The sequence below is a fragment of the Phocoena phocoena genome, chromosome 19 (assembly GCF_963924675.1).
Source record: "Phocoena phocoena chromosome 19, mPhoPho1.1, whole genome shotgun sequence".
NCBI lineage: Eukaryota > Metazoa > Chordata > Mammalia > Artiodactyla > Phocoenidae > Phocoena > Phocoena phocoena.
In genome coordinates, this window is record NC_089237.1 from 12,777,043 (window position 1) to 12,803,887 (window position 26,845).

General features: G+C 50.2%; 1 protein-coding gene across 1 annotated transcript in view; it reads left to right on the plus strand.

The window, feature by feature from the left end:
* The window catches only part of TBCD (tubulin folding cofactor D), a 176,825-nt gene that overhangs the window by 19,005 nt on the left and 130,975 nt on the right, over positions 1-26,845 (plus strand). Inside the window, exons 5-8 of the mRNA XM_065897953.1 lie at positions 914-1,060; positions 3,228-3,283; positions 9,711-9,843; positions 26,360-26,405. Of these exons, the coding sequence (XP_065754025.1) occupies positions 914-1,060; positions 3,228-3,283; positions 9,711-9,843; positions 26,360-26,405 (382 nt within the window). The remainder of the gene's footprint in view (positions 1-913; positions 1,061-3,227; positions 3,284-9,710; positions 9,844-26,359; positions 26,406-26,845) is intronic.

A 26,845-nucleotide genomic window follows, 5' to 3' on the forward strand; every position in this document is an offset into this window, starting at 1 on the left:
TGGCATGTAGTCATCCTTATGGCTATGATTTACTACAGCAAAATCAGCAGAGGGAGAAGGCACACGGGGCGAAGTCCAGAGGAAACCAGGAGTGAGCTTCCAGAGTCGTCTCCCCGTTGGGTCACGCAAGGCACTTGTGATTCCGCAGCACCAAGTTGTGAGAACACGTATGAGGTGTTGTCTACCAGGAAGGTCATAGGGGCCGGCACCCACGATTTCTGTGCGGGCTGGTCATGTGGGTACTCCGCCAGGCACATACTAAAACCCAGAAGGAAAGCAGGTGTTCAGCATAAGCCACATGGTTGGTACAAACGGCCTGGGCACAGAGTGACCCTCATCAGTTAGGGAATGGTGGGAACGTTCCCTGAAAACAGGTTCCCAGATGCCCGCCAGTGGCCAACCTTGCAGTCCAGCATGCTGGGGAGCGCTCTTGGGCACAGGACACGTTCAGAAGGGCACGCAGGTTGTAACTGCAAACTCAGGGAATTGTCTTGCTGTGCATGTGCCCTGCTCTCCTCTGCTTCTCATGCCTCTGATGGAGAGTCTGGGACCAAAGCACAATCTTGTTCTATTGACTCCTCTGTGACTGGAAGTTGAGAATTTTTCTTTATTCTTAAGTCTTATGTTTTTTAAATCTTTTTCTCTGTTTTCCATTTTCTTGAACAGCTGATTGCACGCTGAAGGGTGCCAGTGATGAGAAGCCATTAGACTGACATGTTATGATTTTTCTTTGTTCCTTTTGCTGTTTCTCTTGGCTGCATGCCCCAGGGCATGTGGTGGGGTGCGGTGCTCTGCAGCCTGGCTCCGAGGCCCTGGCGTTTGGAGGCCTGGGTGGGCACTGAGCGGGAGGGGGTAACAGGCCTGCGTGGATGCCCTTGCACAGGAGTTATGTTGCTTTGACTTGGTCCTGTAGACCTGGGAGACCCGCTACATTCTCCTCCTGTGGCTGTCCGTGACCTGCCTGATCCCGTTTGATTTTTCACGCCTTGACGGCAACCTCCACAATCAGCCTGGGCAAGAGCGAGTGTCCACCATGGACCGTATCCTCCAGATAGCAGAGGTGAGTGTGGCTGTGAAGTAATGAGCTGCTGACCAGTGTCCTTTCTCATGCCATTAGGGCTTAATTAGGTACACTTGTGACATTTGTTTATCTCTTCAGCCATTGTTACTGTTTTTCAGTGAAGTGAAATTCCATTTCATAACTTACCATGAAACTGATAATTTCTAAAGGGGTCGGGATGAATTACTTTAGCAAATCTCATTTCTCTGTACATAGTGCAGATACTCTTTTTTTTTTTTTTTTTTTTTTCTTTGCGGTACGCGTGTCTCTCACTGCTGTGGCCTCTCCCGTTGCGGAGCACAGCCTCTGGACGTGCAGGCTCAGCAGCCAGGGCTCACGCTTCGCAGCATGTGGGATCCTCCCGGACCGGGACACGAACCTGCGTCCCCTGCATTGGCAGGCGGACTCCCAACCACTGCGCCACCAGGGAAGCCCAGTGCAGATACTCTGATGATAGCTTAGAAGAGGTTTCAGGGGGTAATGGTAAGACAAATTAAAGGCCCATTTAAAATCTAATTTTTAACATTACATAAATAATACATGATCATTGTAGGAAAATCAGAAAATAAAAAGAAGCAGGAAAAATATTAAGGTGAAATCTCTCAAATACCTAGAGATAACACTTGTGTTTTTTTTTCAAACTTCTCCTGATACAGATGTTATGTGTGTAGACATAGATTATTGTATTATCTTTTGCTGTGGAAAATATTACCCTGAACTTGAGTGGTTTAACACAGCACACATTCTTTATCTCACAGTTTCTGTGGGTCAGGAATCTGGCTGTGGCTTCGCTGCGCCCTGTCCTTCGAGCTCTCCCCAGGCTGCAGGCAGAGCTCGCCTGGGGGCAGGTCGCTTCCAAGCTGTCATGGTCATTGCAGGAGTCAGATCTCGAGGGTGCTGGCCAAGGGCTTCAGTGCTTTGCTGGCTGTTTGCCACTCGGAACCCACCCTGCGCCCCCAACGATGGCAGCTTATTCTGTGAAAGCCAGCAAGGGGCAGGGGCTGTAGCAAGATGCCTGTCACACTCATGTGTGGCCCAATCATGGAAATGACATCCCACCCCCTGCTGAATTCTCTTGGTTAGAAGCAAGTCAGCGTGTCCTCCAACCTCATGGGAGGGATTACACGGAACGTGGGCACTGGTGGGAAGGACCAGGGCCCATCTTAGAGCCTGACCCTGACACTTACTTATACTAAGCTTCTTTGAGCACCTGCTGTGCGCCAGACACTCCCCAGGCAATCCCACTAAAGGCTTTTTCATACATTAACTCCTTTCATCCTACTTAATGAGGCAGTTCACTGTTTTTATCCTCATTTTACTGAAGAGGCAACAGGTGTAAAAATAAGTGACTTAGCCCGCTCACTCTCTCACGTGCGGTGGATCTAAACTTGAACCTAGGGTTTGGCTCCCTGCCTGTCCTTCACAGTGCTCCGCGCAGCCCCTGTGTACTAGGGCCCCTGGTGTCCTGCTGTTCTGGGACCTGCTTTTCCCCTGAGCAGGACTGTCTGAATGTCTTGTGTCAGTAAGTAGATGTCTCCCTCAGAGTCTTTAAGGGACAAGGTGCTCCACTCTGTCTTCATTTCTAAAATAGTCTTTTTTAGATAGGTGGATTGTTTCTAGCTGTGTTCCGTTAACCCTTTGGGTGCTTGTCTCCTAAGTGGGATTGCCTGGGGAGAGGACCTAATTTCTAACAATTTGTCCTCCAGAAAATAGATCTTTTAAGTGTATCATTTGGAAAACAGTTGAGATGAGAAGTGGAAACCTCTTAACGTGTAATTATTGCGTTAAACTTTGGCCCTCCTGTGTCTGAGCAGGGCCTCCTAGCTGCTGTGAATGCCAGAGTGCTGGTGGGTTCCAGGAGTGTTCTGTGCACACTCTGGGTAACAACATACACTCTTCATTTTTCTGCTGCTTTTGCAAATGTGGGTTTCAAGGGGTGTAACCACATGCTGTATGAGGATTGGGCACTTCCCTGAGGGTGAGCACACATGTGGCAGCTGCAGCCCTGAGTTCACGTTATGAGTGGTTCGTGCAGCTTTGGAATCTGGCCTCTGTCTGTGAGCCTGGGCTCTTGTGGAGCTACTGAGTGTGGGACCAGGTGGCTGAGTGCGTCCCTGAGGTCTACATCGTGTGTTTAATGGTGCCTGTCCTTTACGCTTCCTTGTAGTCCTACCTGGTCGTCAGCGACAAGGCCCAAGACGCAGCTGCTGTCCTCGTGTCCAAGTAAGTGCTTTCTGAGAAGGTTTACTGTCTGTTACTGTGTGTGTCTGTTGTCATCAGAGAGGATGTTGGGATGATAGGCTTGGGGAAGTCTTTGCTGTCCTGAGGACTCTGCTGCTTTCCTTGAGGGAACCCAACGCTGTTTGGGTGCAGGAAACCTCTGAACCTGATGTGATCACTGACAGTGCTGGTTAGGGGCTCAGGGTCACCTGACGCTGGGTTAGGAGCTCCTGGGCCCGTCAAGGGAGCGCAGATTTAGAACAGGTGTAGCAGTTTCGCAGGGGCCAGGCCTCCCCTCTGGGGGAGGGGGTTGGCAGTTAGAAGAGCCTTTGGAAGTCACTTAGAAAGCAGTCCACACCATGGTTTGTGGAGATCATGGGCTGTGATTGCGTCATTGTGGCTTGGGATAAAAATCCCCAAACATCCCGTGTTAACTAAAAACAACAGGCTGTGCCTGAAACAGGCAAAGATGGGTTTATCTGATGAGCTGGGTAAGATGACCCAGGCAGCAGGGCCTGGAGTCTCCAAAAAAGTGCCAAAGACACATGTGAAAGCTGAGTAGACTTGTTTCATGAAATGTGAGAATGGAAGAAAGCAGTTTTTCTAAATTAATCTTCTTCATGACATGTGATTTAAAGTATGTATATAGCATAAACGAGTTAGAAAATTTGGCTTTTTTTCCCCTCTACATTTGTGAAAGTTAAAAATTGGCTCTAAAAGCTTTTGGATGTTTTGATCGGGAAAACAGGGCAGCGCCTCCTTCAGGGTCACCTTCTCTTAGGTGTGTAGCCATGACCTTGCACAAGGCGGGAAGAGACATGCTTGATTTATGGGGCAGTTGAGGGCATTGGTGAGGTATTTGTGAAAGTACTGGCTAAACCAGAGGGCAGAGCCTAAATGCGAGAAGCTGATTTTAGGAGTGAGGAAGGAAACACCTGAGCTCATCTGCGATGCTTACCCTGGGGGAGGAGAAACTCACTGACAGAGGCTTCTCATGGTTTTGACAAAGAATAGAAAAGCGTGGCTTTCTTTCTAACTGTGAAAGTAATCATGTGTGCTCAGGAAAATAAGGAAAAGTAAAAAAGTACAAAATAAAACTCACATGTACTGTCATCCCCAGAGATGTAACTGCTCTGACTTTGTCCCCCACTGCCCATGGGCATGTTGGTCTGTGGCCCATGGGTACACTTGCAGGGTTGTTTCAGGTGCTGGCAGGCAGGCCTGGAGCTTTGGTCAGTCTTCCAGATGCAATTATGGTGTGATCTATTCTTCCTCCAACCCCACTGTATGTGTGGACTTTTTGTTAGTAAAATTAGCGCCGCCTGGGACACTCTACATGAAACTTTGTACTGTTCTGATTGGCTGTATTTTCTCTTTCCAGTTTTTATTTTTTTTTGTATTTATTTATTTTTGGCTGCGTTGAGTCTTCGTTGCTGTGCGCAGGCTTTTCTCTAGTTTTGTGGTGAGCGGGGGCTACTCATTGTTGCGGTGCGTGGGCTTCTCATTGTGGTGGCTTCTCTTGCTGTAGAGCATGGGCTCTAGGCCTGTGGGCTTCAGTAGTTGTGGTGCACGGGCTCAGTAGTTGTGGCACACGGGTTTAGTTGCTTCGCGGCATCTGGGATCTTCCCAGACCAGGGGTCAAACCCGTGTCCCCTGCACTGGCAGGCGGATTCTTAACCACCAGGGAAGTCCCCCTTCTAATTTTATTGAGATATAATTGACATCCAGCACTGTACAAGTTTAAGGTGTACAGCATGATGATTTGACTTACATACATCATAAGATGATTATCACAGTAGGCTTAGTGAACATCCATCATCTCTTATATAGATACAAAATTAAAGATACAGAAAAATATTTTTTCCCTTGGGATGACAACCCTTAGGATTTACTCTCCTTTTTTTAAATTGAAAGATTCTTTAAATTCTAAACTGCTTTACAACTTTCAAAAGTTTCACACACATGATTTCATATAATCTCATAATCCTTTTCCCCATACCCCTTTATTGCCTCTCCCCCCAGGGTTTACTCTCAGCAGCTTTCATGGATAACATAGAGCAGTGTTCAATATATTTATCATGGTGTACGTTACAGACCTAGTACTTATTTATCTTACAGCTGGAAATTGGTACCTTTTTGACTGCCTTCCTCCAGTTCCCCCTTCCCCACCCCTGCCTCTGGTAACCACAAGTCTGATCTTTTGTATGAGTTTGTTTGATTTCTGATTGGTTCTTAGGAATGAATTCCTAGAAGTGGAATGAACATTCTAGGGTTTTTTTTTTTTTTTTTTTTTTTTTTTGCGGTACGTGGGCCTCTCACTGTTGTGGCCTCTCCCGTTGCGGAGCAGAGGCTCCGGACGCGCAGGCTCAGCGGCCATGGCTCAACGGGCCCGGCCGCTCCGCGGCATGTGGGATCTTCCCAGATCGGGGCACAAACCCGCGTCCCCTGCATCGGCAGGTGGACTCTCAACCACTGCGCCACCAGGGAAGCCCCATTCTAGGGGTTTTAAATGCAGCTACTGGAAAGGTTGAGCCAGTCGGAAGTCTCCTTTTCCCCATATTTAGCAACACTGCATGTGATCTGACAAATGTTTACTAAATTTGTTAAATGAAACATCTTTATTGTTTATTATCTTTTATTACCAGCAGTACTGAGGGTTTGGTAGAGTTCTGCTGAGCTTGACCTGGTGGAGTATTGCACCTGTGGGGTGGGGGAGGTGAAACCCTAAACCCTTCTTCCCTCCCTGGTGTCCTCCAGAAAGGCGGCAGCTGGAGACCCTGGCTGCCTGTCCACTGCTGGAGGGATGCTCCCCCGCCATCTAGTGGTCGGACGAGCAAGTGTTCGTGAGGTTGAGGCCCGTTTTCCACCCATCTCCTGCTGGTTTGCCAGGTTGTAGGTGCAGCCAGTTTTCCTCAGTTCTAGAGAGGGCAGATGCCCTCAGGTCCTAGAGCTGCTCTGAGTATCCCACCTCATGGACGGGTTCTGACTCGCATATTTCTGTCTTTTTTGGTGGGTTGTTAACAGTGAGGCCCTGGGTGTGAAGGGTGGTCACATGTGGCCTTTGTCCCCGCTGGCTTCTGTCTTCTGATATTTCACGAGGGAGCTGCCTGTCTTACTCTCTCTGCCGTCAGCTTTGATTGCTTCCTCTTACCATGTGCAGTTCTGGAGCCGCACCTATTTCCTTTCATTAACTGGAACCTTTAAACATCAGCTGCATTTTCTGTAACTTTGATGTTACATTTACGCCAAGACGTGTGGATATGACTGTTATTTTACAGAAACTCTTCCGTGGAAAGATATGCCTTTATTCTTATTGATTACATTAATTTTAAAAAGATATTTTTAATCTAACTGTAAAGTCAAGGTATGCTCCAAGTAGAAAAGTTGGAAATTTTGGAACACAGAAAATTAGGAAAACCCCACACGTCTATAATTATAATACACAATACATGTGTTGTATTTTTTTGGTGTTTTTCTGTGCTGTTATTGTATGGAGTTTGCACAGCACAATCTCTTTGAGTTAGCACCTGCTTTTTCACTTAATTTCACGTTACCGTTGATTAAATGGCTCCTTTAGATTCCACTGTTTTTAGTTACTCTGACCAGCTTTCTCACGTCCTTCCTCTTATAAGCAATGACGTAATGACTAGCTTTGGGTGTAAACCTGTTTTGGTATTTGGGATTATTTTCTTAAGCCAGGCCCTTAGAGGTGGACTTCTGAGTCACAGGACACAAGGACATTGTTGAGTCTATACACCTGTCGCTGGGTGACTCTTGGGAGCGTGTTTTCAGGACTTCTGCAGTCATGGGCAGCCTCAAGAACAACCCTCTTCCCCCAGCTGGATTGTGCATTGTTTTGTTTATTACTAACATTTAGTTTGTATTTCACTGATCGCTGGTGAGCTTTTACACATTAGTCTTATTTCAGACATCGTATGTCCCGTGTAGTGACCTGATTTCTAATATCTGTGGGCTTCTTGGTGCTTTTTCTCCAGTAGTATGAGCTTTCTCTGTGAAGGATGTTAGCTAGAGGAGGGTGTGATACTTCCTCCAGTGGGTTGGTAGCCTTTTACTTTCTTCTTTGGATTAAAGTTTTAATTCTAATGTCAAAATAGTAACTTTTTCCCTTTTATTTATTTAGTTATTTTTACTTTTATGCTTGAAGGCTTACCCTATTAAGAGATTTTACAAAGAATCATTTATATTTTTCTACCTTTTTATTGTTTAATATAGAATTATTAATCCATTTGGAATTTCTTTTGGTATAGGATATATGATAGATTTTTTCCTTCTTACAGGTAACTAAATTCTATCACCATTTTGTGAATATTTAACTTTTCCATTAATTAATTTAAAAACACACACAAAGTAAGTTCTTACATAAAATAGGGTTTGTCACTTCACCCGTACTGTTTCACTCTCAGACCAGATACTCTGTGGTAACAGTACTGACAAGGGTCCGGAGCAGCAGTGTGTCCCACTGGTGTTTTGCCCTTTGTCCCTCTGGTAGGTCTAGTCCTGTAGTTAAGGTTTTGCTGATCACTCTTGTGGAGATTACCTTCCTGAGAGAAAGACAGTGGGGTCTCTAAACACCTGCACATGTTAGCTGAGTTCCACATTGAAAGTAGATGTAGTCTGTGATGTAACTTTTCCTAAAAGGGAAGGAAGTGTAGGATTCAGAGATCTTTCAGTTTGTGTTGAAGGGTCTCGTTCTGTGTGTTACATCTGTGGGATAGGTATTTTCCATTTTTGCTTATCTGTACTTCTGGACCTCTGCTGCGAACATAACATTTTCTTTTTTAGAGAGAAAAATAAAAAATATAAAATAACCTATTTGCTTAAATCTTTCAAAGGAGCCTTAGGTTTTTACTGTAATTTGGAAACTCACCTTGTGTGATTTTGCCCAGGAATGGAAGTTGGCCGCTACAGGCTGCACACAGAACATCAGCCTCCTGCCTGCTCAGCAGATGAGTGGGTGGAGGAAGCAGGGTGCGTGGCCCCTGAGTGGCTGGCGCTGTGACTCACGTCTCCAAGTTGGGGCTTGGGTCCCAGCAGGGCCGCTTACCAGCCCTGTGGGCCGTTCTGTGCCTGTGACCTCGCCTGTCCTGAGGGCCGCCCCACGGCAGGTGCTGTGCCTGCCCACATGCAGGGTGAGTGCCAGCGGCTGTTGTCTTCAGGTTGAGGATCAGGTCACTGTAGGTGTGATCCGCCCCCTCCAGAATCAAGGGGTTTTAAACAGGGCCAAGGACATTGAGATAGGGTATATAATACCAGTTATCCATTTTAGATGATCACTCTGAGGTGCAGATTTTATGAAATTCCTGGGCCCTCTTCTCAGACCCGCCGTAACGCAACTTCTTGGCCGGCGGGGGTGGCATGTGAGTTCGCCTTTGTAACCAGCATCCTAAAGTTTGGTAAATCCTCGGTGACCAAGTCTCTGGGTGTGTACCCTGATCGGGGTGGGCGAAGACAGTTGTGGCAGCTTTGTTTTACTGACACGGAGACCTTCTACATGGCCGCAGTGTAATCCCTGCGCTGGCTGAGCATCTCGCGTGGGGCGGCGGTGGCTGTTTTGAGGGAAGAGGGGCCTGTGGGGGCTTCTGGTCAGGACAGGAGGCTCCTGCAGGGGTGCAGAGGACAGTGCCAGGCATGTCGAGTGCTGCCCCCAGGGTAGTGCCACCTGGCGTGTTTCTGTGGTATTGGTGCCGAACCCTCTCTGGGTGTGGTCTGTGGGGCCAGCTAGGGGAGCGAGAGGTCCTCACGGGTCACCTCCCGCGACGCTGTCCCTGTGCCTGCTGTCCTCCCCTCACTCAACTGTTTCCTTCTCATTGTTTGCCTGCTTCCTGTGTTTCTGCCCCAAGACTGCAAGCTCCCCTAGGAGGGCAGGGGCTCAGCCTGAGTCACAGAGCCGGGGGATGGGTGTGTGCACTGGCTGGAGAGAGTGCCGGCCCAGACCAGTGTACAGGAGGGTGGGCGAGAGCCAGCATTCCGGGAGTGCAGCACTGAGCAGATGCCTGCGGTGGGGACGATGGGGCCGTGGACACAGCTGGAGCTCTGCATGGCATGTGCAACAGAGAGGATGGGGAAGGAGTCCCATGGCAGATGCAGAGAGGGAGGTCGCAGGTGGCAGCATGGGGTCCCAAGGTGAAGGGATACAGAGTTGGGCTGAAGAGTGGGCGTGGGTGGGCTCAGGTGAAGGTGGTCCCATGCTACACAGGGTCTCAGGATGAGGGGGCTCAGGAGGCGGGAAGGAGGTGGGAAGTGTGTGGGGGTGGGGACTGTGTGAGACCCCAGAGAGGTGGTGGTGGGAATTGCCACCTGAGAGCCAGGGTCTTAGGTTGGAGAGTGGCAGTGGGCCAGGAAAGGGTGAGCTCTTGGCAGCTGGGGCCTCGCTCGAGCTGTCACCTACCTGTCTGTCCCCTTTTGGCAGGTTTGTCACGCGGCCCGACGTTAAGCAGAAGAAGATGGCGAGTTTCCTGGACTGGAGCCTATGCACTTTGGCCTGCTCCTCCTTCCAGACGATCGAGGGGGTCATCGCCATGGACGGGATGCTGCAGGCCCTGGTAAACACTGTCCCAGTGGTGCAGGGTGGTCAGCAGTCAGCTTGTGGGGCTGTCAGAACCCTGGGAACAAGCCCTGTTTACCTTGGTTTTGTGGGGAAGTGGTTGGAATACAGGAGGAGATGTTGAACCCCGACAGAACAGTGAACACGGTTTCTTTTCTCTGCTGGTTTGCACTGGGCCCTGTGACTGAGTGCTGGCCCTGCATTGTTAGCAATGGGCTTTCTGCTCTGGGGAAGGGGGTGGACTGGTGGCCCTACGCATCGCCGCCAGGGGGCACCAGTGCCTGCAGAGCTGGAGCCAGCAGGCAGGTAGGGGCGTGTCCTCCTCGAGCTTCCTGCTGCTCAGATGTGTTACAGAGAAAAATGATTGGAACCAGCTTGAAGGAAATAAGGCAGGTGGTTTGAAATTTGGTCTTGTTCAGATACTCAGGGTATTTGTAACCACTGTACTGAGTGCAGACCTGGCCCCTGGCCTGAGAGCTCCCACCATTTCCTGGCTGCCTGCTTTGCTTGTCTGGTGGTGCCTTTTCTAGGAGGAAAGATCAATTGAGTTTAATTGGTTAAACTCTGCAGGGGAGGGGAGGCTGCCACACTTGATGCTCTGGGATCAGGGCTCCCCCCCCACCGGGCCTTGTGGTCCTTGCTCTTTCATTGCAGTGGGTGTGATTCCATCCTTGCCCTTGTCTCTGAAGCTGGAGAGCTCAGGGCCCACTCTGAGGAGAGCAGGGCATTTGGACTATGTTTAAATGGTGGCGTTTGGGCCGTGACTCAGCGTGATGTCGTCTTCTTGGGTGTCATCCCATCTCCTTTCCTTGGCTGTTGCAGGTTCTGGCAGGGTGTAGGAAGGGTGAGGGCCTGGGGGAAGTGGGGCTGTTGGTGTGATGTCCTGGGGCGGAGGGACAGGAGGTGGGAGGATCGGAGAGGACAGTCCTCCTCCCTGCCTGCCCTGCACTTAGAATGTTCTCTCATCTGTGTCTTTTCATTTATGATGCCATTGTCTTCAGGAAGGATTGGCATTTAAATGATGGGGGTATCTCAAGACGTTTTAAAAAGAAACCTGGAAAAATAAAACATGTTCCTGTAGTCTGATGAGGTGATCTGTTTATTCATGTGTCCTTTCATTCTGTAAATAAATGTGATATGTTATACTTACAATGGTTTTTAAAAAGTTGAGATGTAATTCACATAATTCACCTTTTTAAAGTATATAAGTTCAGTGATTATTTTGTATATGTACAGGGTACAACCATCACCACTTGTCTAATTCCAGAATACTCTCATCACCCCTAAAGGAAACCCCACACTCATTAGCAGTCCCTCCCTGTTCCTCCCCTGCCATCCCCCAGCCCCTGGCAACCAGTGATCTACTTTCTGTCTCTCTGGGTTTGCTTATTCCGGACATTTCATACAGTGGAATCATGTGCAGTGTGACTTTTTGAGTCTGGCTTCTTTCCTTTAGCATCATGTGTTCACGGTTCCTCCACATTGTAGCCTGTGTCAGTGCTTTGTTCCTTCTTACGGTCAATACTCCACTGTATGGGAATTCTTAGTTACTCTGAATAACACTGATCTGAAATTTTGTATATAAGTTTTTGTTTGAGCATATATTTTCAATTTCCTTGCTACAGTAGTAGCAACAGTTTTTTTTTTTTTAAGTTTAACAATTTATTTAAAATTTATTTTATTTTTGGCTGTTTTGGGTCTTCATTGCTGTGCACGGGCTTTCTGTAGTTGCAGCTAGCAGGGGCTACTCCTCGCTGCGGTGCACGGGCTTCTCATTGCAGTGGCTTCTCTTGTTGTGGAGCACGGGCTCTAGGCGCATGGGCCTCAGCAGCTGCATCACGCGGGCTCAGTTGTGGCTCACAGCTCTACAGCACAGGCTCAGAAGCTGTGGCGCACGGGCTTAGTTGCTCTGCAGCATGTGGGATCTTCCTGGACCAGGGCTCGAACCCATGTCCCCTGCATTGGCAGATGGATTCTCAACCACTGAGCCACCAGGGAAGCCCCAGTTTAACAATAATTTAAATATTTTTTCTGTGTTTCTGAGGTTTTAAAAAAATTGTTATGGCTGGCGCACCTGTGATATTGATGGAACACAGGTATCAGCCTGAGCCTGTAGGTGGCTCTCGTTCCAGCTGCATGTGTGGGGAGGTGCTTAAGGAGGACTTTATTGCTATGATGGGGGCCAGTGCTGGAGGTGTCTGGCCAGGAATGATGCTGAGTGTTGACAAGAGGGGAGCGGGTGGCCCTGGTCACCAGGCCATCGCTGCAGGGGTCCTGGGCGGGCAGGGGAGGGAGGTAGTGCAGGGCATCCAGCCCTGGTGAAGGATGGGTGGATGCAGCTGAGATGGTTTATTTGAAAGTTTGAGTGTAAGTGGATTCTTAGTTTTTTGTATGAGTCACATTGAGAAGTCTTAGGCCACAGAGAAACAAGGGTCTGACGAACACAGCCAAGCCTGTCAGTCCACTTGGCCTTGCAGGGTAGACCCGCCCAGACGCTGGTGCTGCTTCCTGACTCACTTTTGTCCTGCTTTAGACCTCCTTCCCCCAGTCTGGAATCTGTGTCCTTGACAGGCTCCTGGGGTCTCCTGCCAGGCCCCCCTGGCCTGGAAGCTGCCTCTCCAGAGGCCATTGCTGTGTTCAGGTCAGGGTAGCTGAGCCGCAGGTGCCTCCACCATGGGGCTGGAGCCAGCAGTGACCACCCCTGGGGCGTGCAGCTGGCGAGGCCTGTGTAACCCCTGCCTGGACTGGCAGCGGCAGGCCTGTGTGTTCAGGCCACCAGCGAGAGTCCTGGGGGCGCCAGTGCATTTTTTTTTAACGTTTTTGATCCTCTTACTGCTTGTCACTAGGTTGTTCCCAAGTTTTTTTAAAAAATTAATTTATTTTAACTTATTTTATTTTTGGCTATGGTGGGTTTTCATTGCTGTGTGTGGGCTTTAGTTGCAGCGAGCGGGGGCTACTTTTCATTGCGGTGTGAGGACTTCTCACTGCGGTGGCTTCTCGTTGCAGAGCACGGACTCTAGGTGCCCGGGCTTCAGTAGTTGTGGCTTGCGGGCTCTAGAGCTGAGGCTTAGTAGTTGTGGTGCACAGGCTTAGTTGCTGTGCGGCATGTGGGATCTTCCCAGACCACGGCTTGAACCTGTGTCCCCTGCGTTGGCAGGCGGATTCTTAACCACTGTGCCACCAGGGAAACCCTGTTCCCAAGTTCTGTTCCTTCTTCCCCGGGTGGGGCACAGGCGTTGGCAAGCCCGCTGCTGCCCTCCTGCTGGCCCCTTCACTGGCCATGAGTGGGGAAGTGCTTTTTATTGGGACATCTCCCCGTTTGACACTCAGGAGGAGAGAAGGCCTCCATTTTCTCTTCCTCCTGAGGAATAAAATGATTTTCCCAAATGCTTAGCAAAGTTGAACCCTGTGTCCCTGCCCGCTTGTTGGCCCAGAGCAGGAAGCCCTGCGGGGCCGAGGCCCTTCGGCAGCCGCACCCTGGAGCTGTCGGGGAGATGCGCTCTCAGTGAGGGTATCACCTGGTGTAAGAGCCCTGCCAGGGGAGGGGAGGCCTGGCCCTCCCACAGCTCCCAAGGCAGGCACATCCTTCTGGAGCCTTCAGAAGCCCAGTGCTTCCTCTGGAAAACCCAGGTCTTTCTGGAATCATGCACGTTCTTTCCTTTTTTTTGAAGGAGAAATTTGGTTTAATTGCTGCTACTGCCGCCTGGGCAGGAGGAGACAGTGTTGGTGCTGAACTCTCCCGGGCGGGAGCGGTTTCGCCATGAGCTTGTCAGACCTGAACGGGGAGGCTGGGTGTCCCCTGTGCATGATGAAACCTGCAGGTGTGCTGTGCTTCAGGATTGCGTCTGCCTCCTTCGATGCACTTGGCTTCATTCTATCCACCTGCTCATTAGTGTGGGTTAGGCGAAACAGGTGGACTCGTAACAAGTACCATCGAAACTGGCGCTTCATTTTTACTTCCCTTGAAGCCTATTCGTCTTGCAGGGATGATTTTTAACCCTCTGGCAGGGAAATAAGTGTTTGGCAACTTCATTTCTTTGGAAGGCCTCTTTACTGTAGATCTTTGAAACACCCTTTGGTTTAGTCCCTCTTTAAGCATTAGGATTAATGGAAATCTAGGAAATTCAAGGAAGGGAAACACAATATTGAAAATTGAGGCTGGTGGCCATTTGAACTTGCTGCACTCCGCTCACACTGGCAGGCATGCTGTCTCCGCTCTGGCTCCTCAGATTAGAGACTGACTGACAGGTGGCTCTGTGTGCTTCCCGAGGGTGGGCAGCGGACGGGGGCGCGACATTCTGTTTGCCAGCTGCTGGGGTTGTCCCCCCTTCACAGTGAGGGTTCTTCTGTCCGTTCTGTCACTGTCACAAGTACACCTTGTTAAAGGGTAAAGCAGTCACAAACAAGATTAAAGAGCAGGGAAGTGAAGACAGCAGATGCCCACAGTCCCACAGCCTGAGCCCCTTGTGGGGAGGGCGGGGGCCCTGCTTTGGCACGTGGTTTAAGGACGTGGAGGAGCCTCGTGTCCAGGTCAGGGTGGCTGTCGAGCAGGTGGCCCGCACCCTCTGACGGGCAGGCTGCACCCCGGATGCGCGCCCCAGACTCCAGACGTGGTTAGCTCTGTCCCCCAGGGAGGAGCGGGTCCTACAGCAGCACCTGAGATCCCAGCGGGGGCAGCGCCTCTCCATGCCCCTGTCTGTGGAAGGGAAGCAGCAGGCCTCTGGACTCAGCGTGGCGTGAGCTCACCCCTGAACTTGAAGAGAAGGCACTTGCTTACCCAGAACATTTCTCATGTGGCTTTGATTCTTCTTCTTTCAGGATTCTTTGGGAACGGCACCCTGTGGTTTCATTAAAGTTGTTTGGCTAGAGGACAAGTTAACCAAACTGGGCTTTTTAGTCATAGCACTTGCCTGGGGCAGGGTTTCCAGTGGAGGAAAACGTGGTAGAGCCATTTGAATGTGAGCATTTTCAGGGTGTGGATGTTTATGTAATGTTCGTGTGCTCCTATAGGATTCAGGTGAAATAAGTCATCCTCAGTTTCCTTGGGGGTCTAAGCTGTGGAGCAGCCAACTCTGAGGCTGCTTTAATCTCACGTGACTCTGTTTTATGCATGGCGGGCTGCCCAGTGCACGGGTCTTGTTAGAACACGCACTGTGTGAGGCTTGTCTCCGTTCACCGGCGGCCTGGTTTGTACACCTGCTGTGTGATGGGGTGACGTGTCCTGCTGGACAGGTGTGTGCTTGCAGGCAGCCAGCCTGGGCCCACGCTTGCACGGGAAGGGGCTTAGCCATCGCAGTGCCTTTGCCTCTTGGATGAGACAGACACAGAGCGCTGTGCTCTGTGAGACAAATGCAGACTGCTTGGCCAGTGTCCCTCCACCGTGGTGCCCCACCTCGTAGCCCCCACTTACCTGGCTGCCTGGCCACCCTCACCTGCCCTCCAGCGCAGGGTCCCTCAGGCTCTGTCTGTGCCCGACTCTCCACTGACCCTAGTCCTTGGTCCCAGAGCCCTGGTTCTGTGCACCTGCTGTGCTTCAGGCTCCGCACTGTGGCTTTTCCCCTCCTCCTGCCTGAGTTGCGAGTGAGACCCAGCTGCAGAGGAGGATGCTGGCCGGCGCTGGCTGTGCTCTCACAGGCTAAGTCCAGGGCCGAGCCCCAAGGTGGGGAGGTGGCTTGAGGCGTCTCCGCGGCCCCGCCCTCCTTTACTGGTCCGGTGCTCCCTGGGCTGTGCTGGCCGCTTCCCTGGCCCATCCTCCACGCTGTCCAGGGTCCTCTCGGCCATCTGCCTGCTGCTGCCCTCCCTCCATTCAGGGGCTGGCCCAGTCTGGAGGGTCCCTCTGGGCAGTGACAACCGCCTCTGGGTGTTCTGGGTCCCATGCTGCTTTCTGCTGCCCAGGTCGCCTGCCCTGTCAAAGCCCGTCAGTGGGCTCAGCTCTGCCCATCTGGTCCCAGGCGAGGTTCTTCCTCCCTTTCCTCCTTGTGTCTCCTCTTGTCTCACTTCCGCACAGAGCCCCCTCCTCCCCCTGGGCTTGGCACCAGAGCACGACCCCTGCCACTTCCTGCGTCCGAGCCAGCTCTTCTCGGGACGCTCCCCTGTGTGTCACAGCCTCCTCCTCTGACCTCTGCTCTGGGAACTTCAGGCTTTATGTTGATCATTTCTAAGTTTCTGTGGCAGGAATTATGCCTTTTGCATCCTTTACACGTCACTTTGTTAGGCAAATAAGAGATGTATGATCAGTGTTTTTGGTACTTGTGAATCGACTGAGAATTGATTTTTATCTGAAGAATCATTAGCACTGAGTAAGTGGTCCTAACAGGGCATGTTCGGGAGGGACTGGAGTCGACTGGTCTGGCTCTCCCTCCAAGATTGTTCCTGCAGGTCTTTGCCATCCTCAGGCTTGCTCTTCCCATAGTGGAGGTCAAGGTGGGGCAGCATCTTTGCTGCCCTTCAGACTGATTCTGACCCTTTTAAGGGAAGAGCTTTTAGCTTTTTTTTGCTACATGGTGTTTGAAATTCCTGTATCGGGGCAGTAGAAAGCCTGCTTGTGCCTGTACCTTTGTGTGGTTGCTCATGGTTTGTAGAGTCTGACCACGCTGTCTTGGGGTGGGTGGGCTGGACGAGGGCCACCCCGAGTGGCCTCCCAGTCATCCGCCCCCTGCCCTGGAAAGCTGGGCCCCTCTGTGTAGTAGGACCATAGGCAGCCCAAACGCTAGGTAGGGTCTAGGAGGGGTCATTTAAACGGGAACATCTTAATGCAGCTTGTTATTAGGATCCTGACTTCCGCAGCGGCTGTTTAGAACATTTGAGGAAGCTGGGTAGATAATAAGGTGGTGGAATACATCGTTATGAGCAGATTGACATCTGAAAACAGGAGGTCACAGTCGTCAAGTGTCCTCTGGGCTCTTGTGCACCGTGCAGCCTCATCTTCCAGACAGGACGCAGGAAGCTGCAGTCAGGGACTGGGGCGGGGTGGGCCGGGCCGTCTCCCCTCCTGTGAAGGTGTGTGTTTATGATTGGGATTTCACTGTTAGGTTAGGAAAAGATTTAACACATAATGGGAAGATAAAACTAATGTGATTATTTTGATCATTTAAACATTTCTTTTTGAAGTTAATTTTTATTTACATATTTGTGTACTTAAAATCCATTATAGTTTACTTGATATAAGTGTATTTTATCAGAATTGTATTTTTTCATTCTGGGTCCTAGCTGATAATAATCAGCTGTTTATCCTAGCCATTGAAAACTCAATTTCAACACTAAACTTTTTCCACATTTGGAAGTTTTTTGTTTTCCCCTTAGTGTATGCAGTCCTGAGGAAGTAAACCAGGCACCCTCTCGAGAGAACAGATGTCTTGCTGCTTCTTGGGGTGGGAGGTGCCTCTGGTTGGGCTGGCTTGCCCCTCCCCTCCCTCAGGCCTGGTCCTGAGCACAGTCTAGTGGGCATGGCCTTCAGGCCAGTTGTCCTCCTATATTTCTTGGTGATCCCCTGTACAGTTTCAGGTTACTGTCATTTCTTGGGGTGGTGGTGGCCCTCCCCCTCCCTTTTATTTTTACAAGCCAGGTGTGTGTGTGTGTGTGTGTGTGTGTGTGTGTGTGTGTGTGTGTCGGGGTGGAGGGTGGTGCAGGTGGTGGGGTTCTTCTCCTCTGACCTGCAGGGAAGGGGGGCCTGGAGCGTGAGTTAAGAGAATTCGTCTGTATAGCGCCCTTGGGTGTTACTCAGAGGGCGCCAAGCTGTTGGACTCTGTTGCCTTCCATGGAAGATTTGGTCCTGGCTCGGCTCTGTGGCTCCAGCAAGGACCATCAGTCAAGCTCTGGAGTGGCGTCCAGCCTGAAACTGTTGTGTCAGTGCTGATGGTCCTTTCTGTTTACGTTTTGTCCCCTTCGTGTGTGCACATCCAGGAACAGCTGTGATACTGGGGCGTGGTCCCCTCTGTTGCCCTGGGACAGGACTCAGGAGCACAGAATGGGGGAGCTTGTCCTGCCTGAGCCCCATCCTGTCTGCTGGTTGGTGTGTTTGTGATGTCACATCTTTCTGAGGGACTGGGAATGGGGCCGTCATGCAGTGAGGTGCCCCTCAGTGCCAGTGCTCATCAGCTCACAGGGTAATTCTTGGGTGCTAGTAAGTGGCACCCCTGAGCCGTGTGGTGTGGGCCCCTTTCTCCCAGGGCCTAGGGTGGAGCTGCTTTTCTTGCCCTTGACTCAGTGGTGCCTTCAGGGGCCTCAGACCAGCATCTCCTGCTTGGCAGCCGGGCGGACTTGCTCTCAACAGCCGACAGCCTGTGATTTATGGCTGGAGAACATGCCCTGGGGAGGGAAGCTGGTTGCATGGTGCAGAAGAGCTGGCTTGGGTGGGTAGTGATCAGAAGGTGTGGTGGTTTAGAGTGATTACTGAGAAATGCATTTGTTTGCACTTTGTGCTGTGCTGGTTTCTAGAACAACAGGAACAGACCTGGCGGTCATCTCTCCTCAGATGGGTGTGCTATGTGGTCTCGTCTCTCTGTGGTGTGATGGCTTGTATGGAGTGTGTGCTTCCAGCTGGTGGTTTTCAGTTGGCTCATGTTTTATGCTTCCATGAAAAATGGGGTACACTCCCCATTTAGTGGCCTGGCTGATGGATCCTCCTGACCATCTGGAGATGAGAGCATTTCTGTCGGCCGCTTCCTCCCGTTGCTGGGGGTCACTGTTCTCTGCACGTGCCGGGTTGGACCGTGTGCTCTCAGGAGGGAAGGGCAGTGAAGACGGCCCTACTTTACGTGGAAAAATAGACTAAGAAACAAAATCAAAGCCCTGGCCCTCTGTGATTTTTGTTCCTTTTCATCCCTTTAGCCCTTCTAGGTCTGTTCATGGGAGAGTCTGTAACTCCTGTGACCTTTGCCTTTGTGCGTACAGAGCACCCCCGCCCCTGGGAAATCCTGTGGGCTTCAAGGTCAGGAAAAGTGTAGGGATAAAAAGAACCCACCTTGGGCTTCCCTGGTGGCGCAGTGGTTGAGAGTCCGCCTGCCGATGCAGGGGACGCGGGTTCATGCCCTGGTCCGGGAAGATCCCACATGCTGCGGAGCGGCTAGGCCCTTGAGCCATGGCCGCTGAGCCTGCGCGTCCGGAGCCTGTGCTCCGCAACAGGAGAGGCCACAGCAGTGAGACGCCCACGTACCATAAAGAAAAAAAGAACCCACCTTGAACCCATAAAAGATGGGGTATTGGGCCCCCTTTGGTCCAGACAGTGGCCTGCAGCCTGGCCTCGGGGCTGGTCCCCTCTGTGGGGTGGGGACCATGGGGGACTGTCACCATCTGCCCATGCCCAGTGGCGGGCTGTGTCAGTGACAGTTGTCCTGGGAAGTCTTCACTACTTGTTCTTTTCTCTTACTTAGACTTTGTAAGGAATTTGACAAATGAAGGATGTTCATGTGTGAGAGCATTTGGGGCCTTTCCTCGTATTTTAAATTCTTATTATTTATCAGTGAATGAGATCAAAGAGCGTTTAAGTGGTCACCAGGTGCTGTCAGTTCTGTTTCCTGCCATTGCCTGTCCAGCCTCCCTCCCCCTGCAGACCGTCTGCCCTGGTCTAGGTGCCCCACCTCAGCTTCCCGGACGTTGAGAGTGGCCTCCCCATGTGTCCCACACACTGCTGCCGGGGTGGTGCCTGCAGGGTGAGATTTCAGTCCCTCACACGGATCCTAAGGAGGGAGTTGTGTCTATCGTGGACAAGCCACCCCCTAAGCCTGTGGCTCTGCATGGCAGCTGTTGTGTGTGGATTCTGTGGGTCCTGACAGGCCAGGGCATGGGCTGGGGGGGTGCTTGTCTCTGCCCCTTGCTGCCAAGGGCCTTGCCTGAGAAGCCTGCACTGTGTGGGTGACTAGAAGGGTTAGGCTCAGCTGGGCCTGTGGACTGTGGCTCCTGCGTGGCACCTCTGCATGTGGCTACTGGGTTTCCAGGGAGAGTGTCCCAGGCAGAGGGTCCTGGGCTTGTCAGTCACAGTGTTGCTTCTGCCTGGCTCTGTTGGTTGAAGCAGCTGGAAGACCCCTGGCCCCAGGGAGGGAGGCATTGACCCCAGAGACCCCAACTGTGGAGGGGAGGGGGTCAGAGAACTTGCCACATAGGGTGACCATATGATTTTTATCCACACTATGTATTTGAGAGTAAAAGGAGGCTCTGCTCTATTCATAACAAAGCTGCCAGGAGTGAGGGGGGTGAACTGGCCAAGGTGCCCGTCTGACCCAATGCTCCAGTAGAACAGTGTACCCGCGGCCCGCCCGCATGGGGTACCCATCGGTAGACCTTGTCCCTGCGCTGAGAGCTGCTGAAGGGAAGCTTCTCTGTGAGGTTTGTTTTTGACGCCCCCCCCCCCCCCCCCGCCGCCCCCCGGCACTATTAGGCACCTCATCGCATGTTGTGTGGACCCCATCACACCACTGGTCTGTAGACTGTAAGTGGGTATTTTGGTGCTTTTGGCTCCCTCCCAGATTCCAAGTCCTCACATGGAAGGAACCAAGTGTTTCTGCTCAGGAGTAATTGTTCTGAAAATGGATGACTTATGTCTAAAATATATTAAATTGGATGCATTTGAATTTACATGGAGTAAGTTAACTTTAAATTTTGTAAATGAAACCTAGGGAAGAGTTCTTAAAAGAAAATAGTTTTTGGACAAACGAAAGGAATATGTCTGTATTTACCAGGTAGGAGACAATTCAGATCTCATCGGTTAATATCATGCGTTTTATGTTCATTTGCATTTTATTCTCTGAGTGGCTCAGCGAACTGGTACCATCACTGCCGCATGTCGTTTACTGAGGAAACTGAGATTCAGAGAGGGTGCCTTCCTGCCCCGTCACACAGGTGGTCAGGGGTCTGGATGCTTCTCTGTGTGACATTCGTGGAGAATCCTCAGCGCATTCAGTGGGTAGTGTAGGAAGAGCTCCTTCTTCTTTGAAAAATCATTTTTATTCTACACTTGGTGAAGAGATTAAGCAGTCCAGAGGCTTGGTGATGAAAACACATCAGCCCTTGTCTGCTCTTGTCAGCACAGCCCCTTCTCCCGGAGACAGCCCGCTTTCTGCTGAGGGTGATTGCTGCCCCTTCCTCCTGCACGATGTGCTGCAGCCCATCTGCTGGCTTGCTGATGCCCCTCCTGCTATCTCCCAGCTTTGTTGACAATGTCACTGTTTTTAGGTGCTCTGGACCTGTTTCTTCTGCCATCCCCTCTCCACAGGGTCTCCTGATCCCACCCCTCTTTGTAAGAGGACGTCATGGTGCTTTTCCTCCCGTGCTGCCTGCCTCGCCCGTTGCTTCTTCTCAGCCAGTGCCTGTGTGTATTCACTTGTACATGATACGAGTTGGCAGCATTTCCCTTCTGTTCTGTATCCTTCTTTAAGTCTTGGGCTTAGAATTATTGGTTTGTAACTTTTACAGTGAATAACATTCATGACAGGGGTTCGTTTTCTGCTCTGCAGTCCCAGGGTCCTTATGAAGGAGCATTGTGCCTGGTATTAATGTCAGATGGCATCTACTTTCTAACATTCCCGTTGATCAGAATCCTGTCTTATTTTTGTTTCTTTCACGTGTGGACCACAACTTGTACAGTTTTGATTTTCTTGTATTTTGCTTATCTTTTTCTTTTGTTCACTAGCCCTTAATATGGTCTTAATATTGTTGATTGCTTAGACTCCCTTCCACCCTTCTGGAAGATTCTGCTCTGTGTTTTTGCTGACTCTGTGGAGCCCCTCAGGGTCATCTGGGACAAGCTGGATCCTCCTCTTGTAGCCCCACTTCTAGTGTGGAGCACCTTCTCACCACAACATCGAAAATTTGTTGCGATTTCTTGCTATTTATTTAGGGGAAAGCGTTCAGTCTTTTACCATAAGTATGATACCAGCTGTGGGTTTTCATAGATACTCTTTATCATGTTGAGGAAGTTCCCTTCTATTTGTAGTTGATGGGGAACTTTTATCATGAGTGGATGTTGGATTTTGTCAGGTGCTTTTTTTGCTTTTACTGAGCTGATTGTATGTTTTTGTTCTCTATTCTGCTAATATGATGTATTATATAAATTAATTTTTGAATGTTAAACCAGCCTTGCATTCCTTGCAAACGGGGAATAAATCCCATTTGGTCATGGAGTAAAATCCATTTAATATGTTCCTGGATTCATTTTGCTAGTATTTTGTTAAGGATTTAAAAAAGAAATTATTTTAATTAATTAATTTATTTATTTTATTTGGTTGCTTCAGGTCTTAGTTGCGGCTCGCCGGCTCCTTAGTTGTGGCATGCAAACTCTTAGTTGCAGCATGCATGTGGGATCTAGTTCCCTGACCAGGGATCGAACCCAGGCCCCCTGCCTTGGGAGTGTGGAGTCTTAACCACTGTGCCACCAGGGAAGTCCTAAGAATTTTTATATGTTTGTTCATGAGGGACATTGATCTGCGGTTTTCCTATGATGTCTGTGGCTTTTGTATCAGGCGAGGACCGGGAACTGTTCCTCCTCTGTTTTCTTGAAGTTTATGTAGGATGTATTTTTTCCTTAAATGTTTGCTAGAATTCATTAGTGAAGCCATGTGGGCCTGGGGTTTTCTTTATGGAAAGATTCTAAAGTACTAATTTAAATTTCTTTACATGATCCAAGTCTATTCAGATTTTCTATTTCTTAAGCCATTTTTGCTTATTTGGAATTTGTCTTGGAATTTGTCCACTTCCTTTGGGTTGTCTAATTTGTTTTTTTTTAAAAATATATATATATATATATTTATTTATTTTTGGCTGCTTTGGGTCTCGTTGCTGCGCGTGGGCTTTCTCTAGTTGCGGCGAGCAGGGACTACTCTTCATTGCGGTGTGCGGGCTTCTCATTGCGGTGGCTTCTCTTGTTTTGGAGCATGGGCTCTAGGGCGCTCGGGCTTCAGTAGTTGTGGCATGAGGGCTCAGTAGTTGTGGCTTGTGGGCTCTAGAGGGCAGGCTCAGTAGTTGTGGCACACGGGCTTAGTTGCTCTGCGGCATGTGGGATCTTCCTGGACCAGGGCTCAAACCCGTGTCCCCTGCGTTGGCAGGCAGATTCTTAACCACTGCGCCACGAGGGAAGTCCCGTCTAATTTGTTGTTGTAAAGTTGTTTATAAAATCCCTTTGTTATCCTTTTAGTTTCTTTAGGCTCTTTTGTGAAGTCCTTGAATCCCTGACTTTATGTATACACGTTGTGTGTGTGTGTGCACATGTGCACACATGTGTGTATATTAAAATAAAATATACAACCACACACTTGTGTTGTTGAACTGTTTTAAATTAAATCACTCCGCTGCCTGTAAATACTTCAGTGTGTATTCTACATAATCAGCATACCATTTTGAGGACTTCTTTTTAAAACAAAAAGTTTTGTTGTTTCCCCCATGATAGTAATTCTGATTGTAGTATCCACTGGAAGAGAACGCAGAGTGCGTACTTTGAGTTCAGTGATGCTTAACTGTGCATTCATGTCTGTTAATCTGGTTGTGTCTGCCCGCTGTGCAGCTGGGTGTGGCAAGGCCTCCCCTCTTGCTGCCCGGACTCAGCGCGGAGCTTGGGGTGGGCAGGGTTCAGAAAGGACAGCAGTGATTCTGGTGCTTCAGCAGCTGAGACGGTAAGTCTTCCTGGTGGTATTTTCTACCATAGAGCTGTTGGCGTACTAGAGTGTGCTTCACAGTTTTAGAAAATTTGGCAAAATTTATGTTAGTTATTTTTATACCAAGACATTTATTTGTGTTTTTAAGCGTATAATTACTGTAACTTTGAAAGTTGATTGAGACCTGAGTGGTTTTTATAACCTGTGTGCTTGTCGTGTTGTCAGCTGTTTCCTTGTGGCACCGGTTGTCTTTGTGTGCACTGGCCGTGTGGATGGCTTTGTGCTCCGAAAACAGAGGGGAGGTGGTATGTGTCCGCAGGGCACGCTGGCGCTGCGATCTGGGCTGGGCCAGCCCTGAGACGCCCCCTCAGCCCTGCAGGCTGGGCCTCCTGCTTGGAGGAGGAGCTGGACCCTCGGTGAAGCCCCATCCTCGGCCAGGTTCTCTGTCCTGGTTTGTATGTGAGGCAGTTTGGAGCTGAGACCGTTGCATCCAGGTTGTTTATGTGAACCCTGACATTTAGTTTTTTTTAAAGTTAGAGATATCTAACCACAGTGGTCTGTTCTGTAAGCTTTACTGCTGGGGTCTGGACTGTCTGAGTCCTGTATGAAGGCCTGTCCTAGCTCCTGGGGGAGGCCGCGGCGGAGCTGGAAGGATGCGTGGCAGGTGAGGGACGGCAGTGGCCTGCATGGAGGCTGCAGCGGAGCTGGAGGGATCGAGGCAGGTGAGGGACGGCAGTGGGCTGCATGGTGCGGCCCACCCTTTCCTTACTCCTGGTCCCAGACCAGCTCCATGGCCACCAGCTTGGGTGTCTGTCCTTCTGAGCCAGTCCACTGGTCCTGTTGTGGCAGTCGGGGCAGGAGACTGATGGCCAGCGTAGCTGGGGTTGCTCTCGTGGCCTCTGCTGCAGGAGGAGGGTGGCGGGCATTGTGCCCAGGGCTGTGGGTGGCTCACCCTGGGGCTCACACGTCCTGCTCAGACTCATCGGCTGCAGGATGGTTTCCTCCTTCCTTTCCACCAAGCCACCTCCCTGACTCCTTTAAAAGTTCACCAGGGGGCTTCCCTGGTGGCACAGTGGTTAAGAATCTGCCTGCCAATGCAGGGGACATGTGTTCGATCTCTGGTCCGGGAAGATCCCACATGCCGCAGAGCAGCTAAGCCCGTGTGCCACAACTACTGAGGCTGCGCTCTAGAGCCCGTGAGCCACAACTACTGAGCCCACGGGCCACAACAACTGAACCTGCATGCTTAGAGCCCGTGCTCCACAACAAGAGAAGCCACCACAATGAGAAGCTTGCACACCACAACAAAGAGTAGCCCCCACTCGCCGCAACCAGAGAAAGCCTGCGCACAGCAACGAAGACCCAGTGCAGACAAAAATAAAATAAATTAAAAAAAAAAAAAAGTTCACCAGGAAGAAGCTAGGGGATGCAGGTGACTTTCCCCCTCCTTGTAAACCCAGATTGTAAAGACAAACATTTCAAGTGTTTTGGGAGTGGTTTACCAGTCATGAAATGGAGATATTTCAGATGTGGCCCGTGAACGTCCGGGGGTCCTTCTCCACTTGTAGTGTGGGTCATGGAAAGGTGTGGGGGAATGAAATGTCCTGAACTTCCTAATCTGATGTCTGGCTCATGGTTTTGGGGTTGAGTTGTTGCGGGGAGAAGAAGGGCAGAAAGCACGAAGGAGAGCATGACTTCTGCCAAGGGGCTTTTGCAGCAGAGGGCCAGAGCAGGGCTGGTGATGTGAGGCACTTATCACGTGTGCTGGGAGAGGCGGTGGAGCCATGGGCCACTGGCTGGGAGGTTCCACGGTGCTTTGAGTGTTGGGATGTCCTGGGCCTGTGGGTCTGAGCCCTGTGTCTTGTTCTCCTGTGAGCCTGCCTCAGAGTGTCCAGGGCCCCGGAGTGGTTGGTCTCCATGTGAAACACCACTGACTAAGTGTCTGGGGTGGTGTTCACTCTCTTCACCTTGGCTGAGCAGCTCCTTCACCAGCAGGACCTGGTGTTGGGGGATGGGGTCCAGTGCAGTTGGGCCCACGTACCTTCAGACGGTCTAAGACAGAAGCGGTCTCACCTTGCCAGTTAAATAGTAATTCTTTTTTTTTTTTTTTTTTTTTTTTTGGCGGTACGCGGGCCTCTCACTGTTGTGGCCCCTCCCGTTGCGGAGCACAGGCTCCGGACACGCAGGCTCAGCAGCCATGGCTCACGGGCCCAGCCGCTCCGCGGCATGTGGAATCTTCCTGGACCGGGGCACAAACCCGTGTCCCCTGCATCGGCAGGTGGACTCTCAACCGCTGCGCCACCAGGGAAGCCCCAAATAGTAATTCTTGAAGGAGAAGAAGTTCCTTAGCTGTTTTCTTAGAGTTGCTTAGCTTTAGGGTTCTTCGTTTAAGGGCTTGGATACCCAAGTCTTGCAGAGTTGAAAGTGGACGGTAAAATTTCAGGTTGAGGACTCCGGGTTTTGAGGTTTTGACAGCCTGCCGGCCCCACGTGTGTGAGAAGCAGGAGGGGCCCTTTCTCCTTTGCTGGATCAGAACGAGGATGAGTACGTGGGTGCCTTACCTTTGTGTCGGATAATTCGACCTGTAACTCTTATCCTTTGGTACCTTCAGGTACACGCTAGTCATGGAAACCCGGTACGATTCTTTACTCTCCTTACAGGCCAGCACCCTTAACTTCAACGTGGGCATGTGTCAGTGAGTGCGGCCTCACCGCTGCATCTCTGGTTTACGTTGCCCCTTTGGAAGATTTCTTCTCTAGTCGCTTGTAATTCCTTTCTTTGTCATGTACAGAAACTCTTCTCTTGTTATTTCCTGGCGAGTGTCTAGAATAAAAATCCTGGAAGATGTGATGAATTGTTTTGATAATTTATGTTTTAAATTTGTAAATGTATTTGCAGATTCTAACAGAATTTTTTCTTCTTTTTTTTAAGGCACAAATATTTAAGCATGGAAAACGTGAAGACTGTTTACCCTACGGTAAGGTTTATTTGTAAGTGAGGGTGTGTTTGTGACATGAGTTTGCCTGAATTATGATCAAATGTGTCTCTTTAACAGTTTATTCACAGGCACAAAAATCTGTGACTTGCTATATTTGGATACTATCATAGGTCTTTTTTTTTGGTCTTCTTTGTGTGTGTGTGTGTATGTACGTATGTGTTAATAATCTGACTGTTAGGCCTCAGGCCTCTTAGGGAGGAGGTCTGGGTTCCTGATGCCCTGACTGTCTGATCTTGATCCTGGGGACCTTGGGATGTAGATGAAGCCCTGAGGTTTCTGGCTCGCTTCCTGGGGGCCCAGCTGCATTCTTCCCAGCACCATGGCTACATCATTTGCCCTTTTTGCCTCATTCTCTTAATTTTAGATTGAACCTCAACTTACGAAAATCAGTATAGTGATTTTCACTGCAGGAAGGCTTA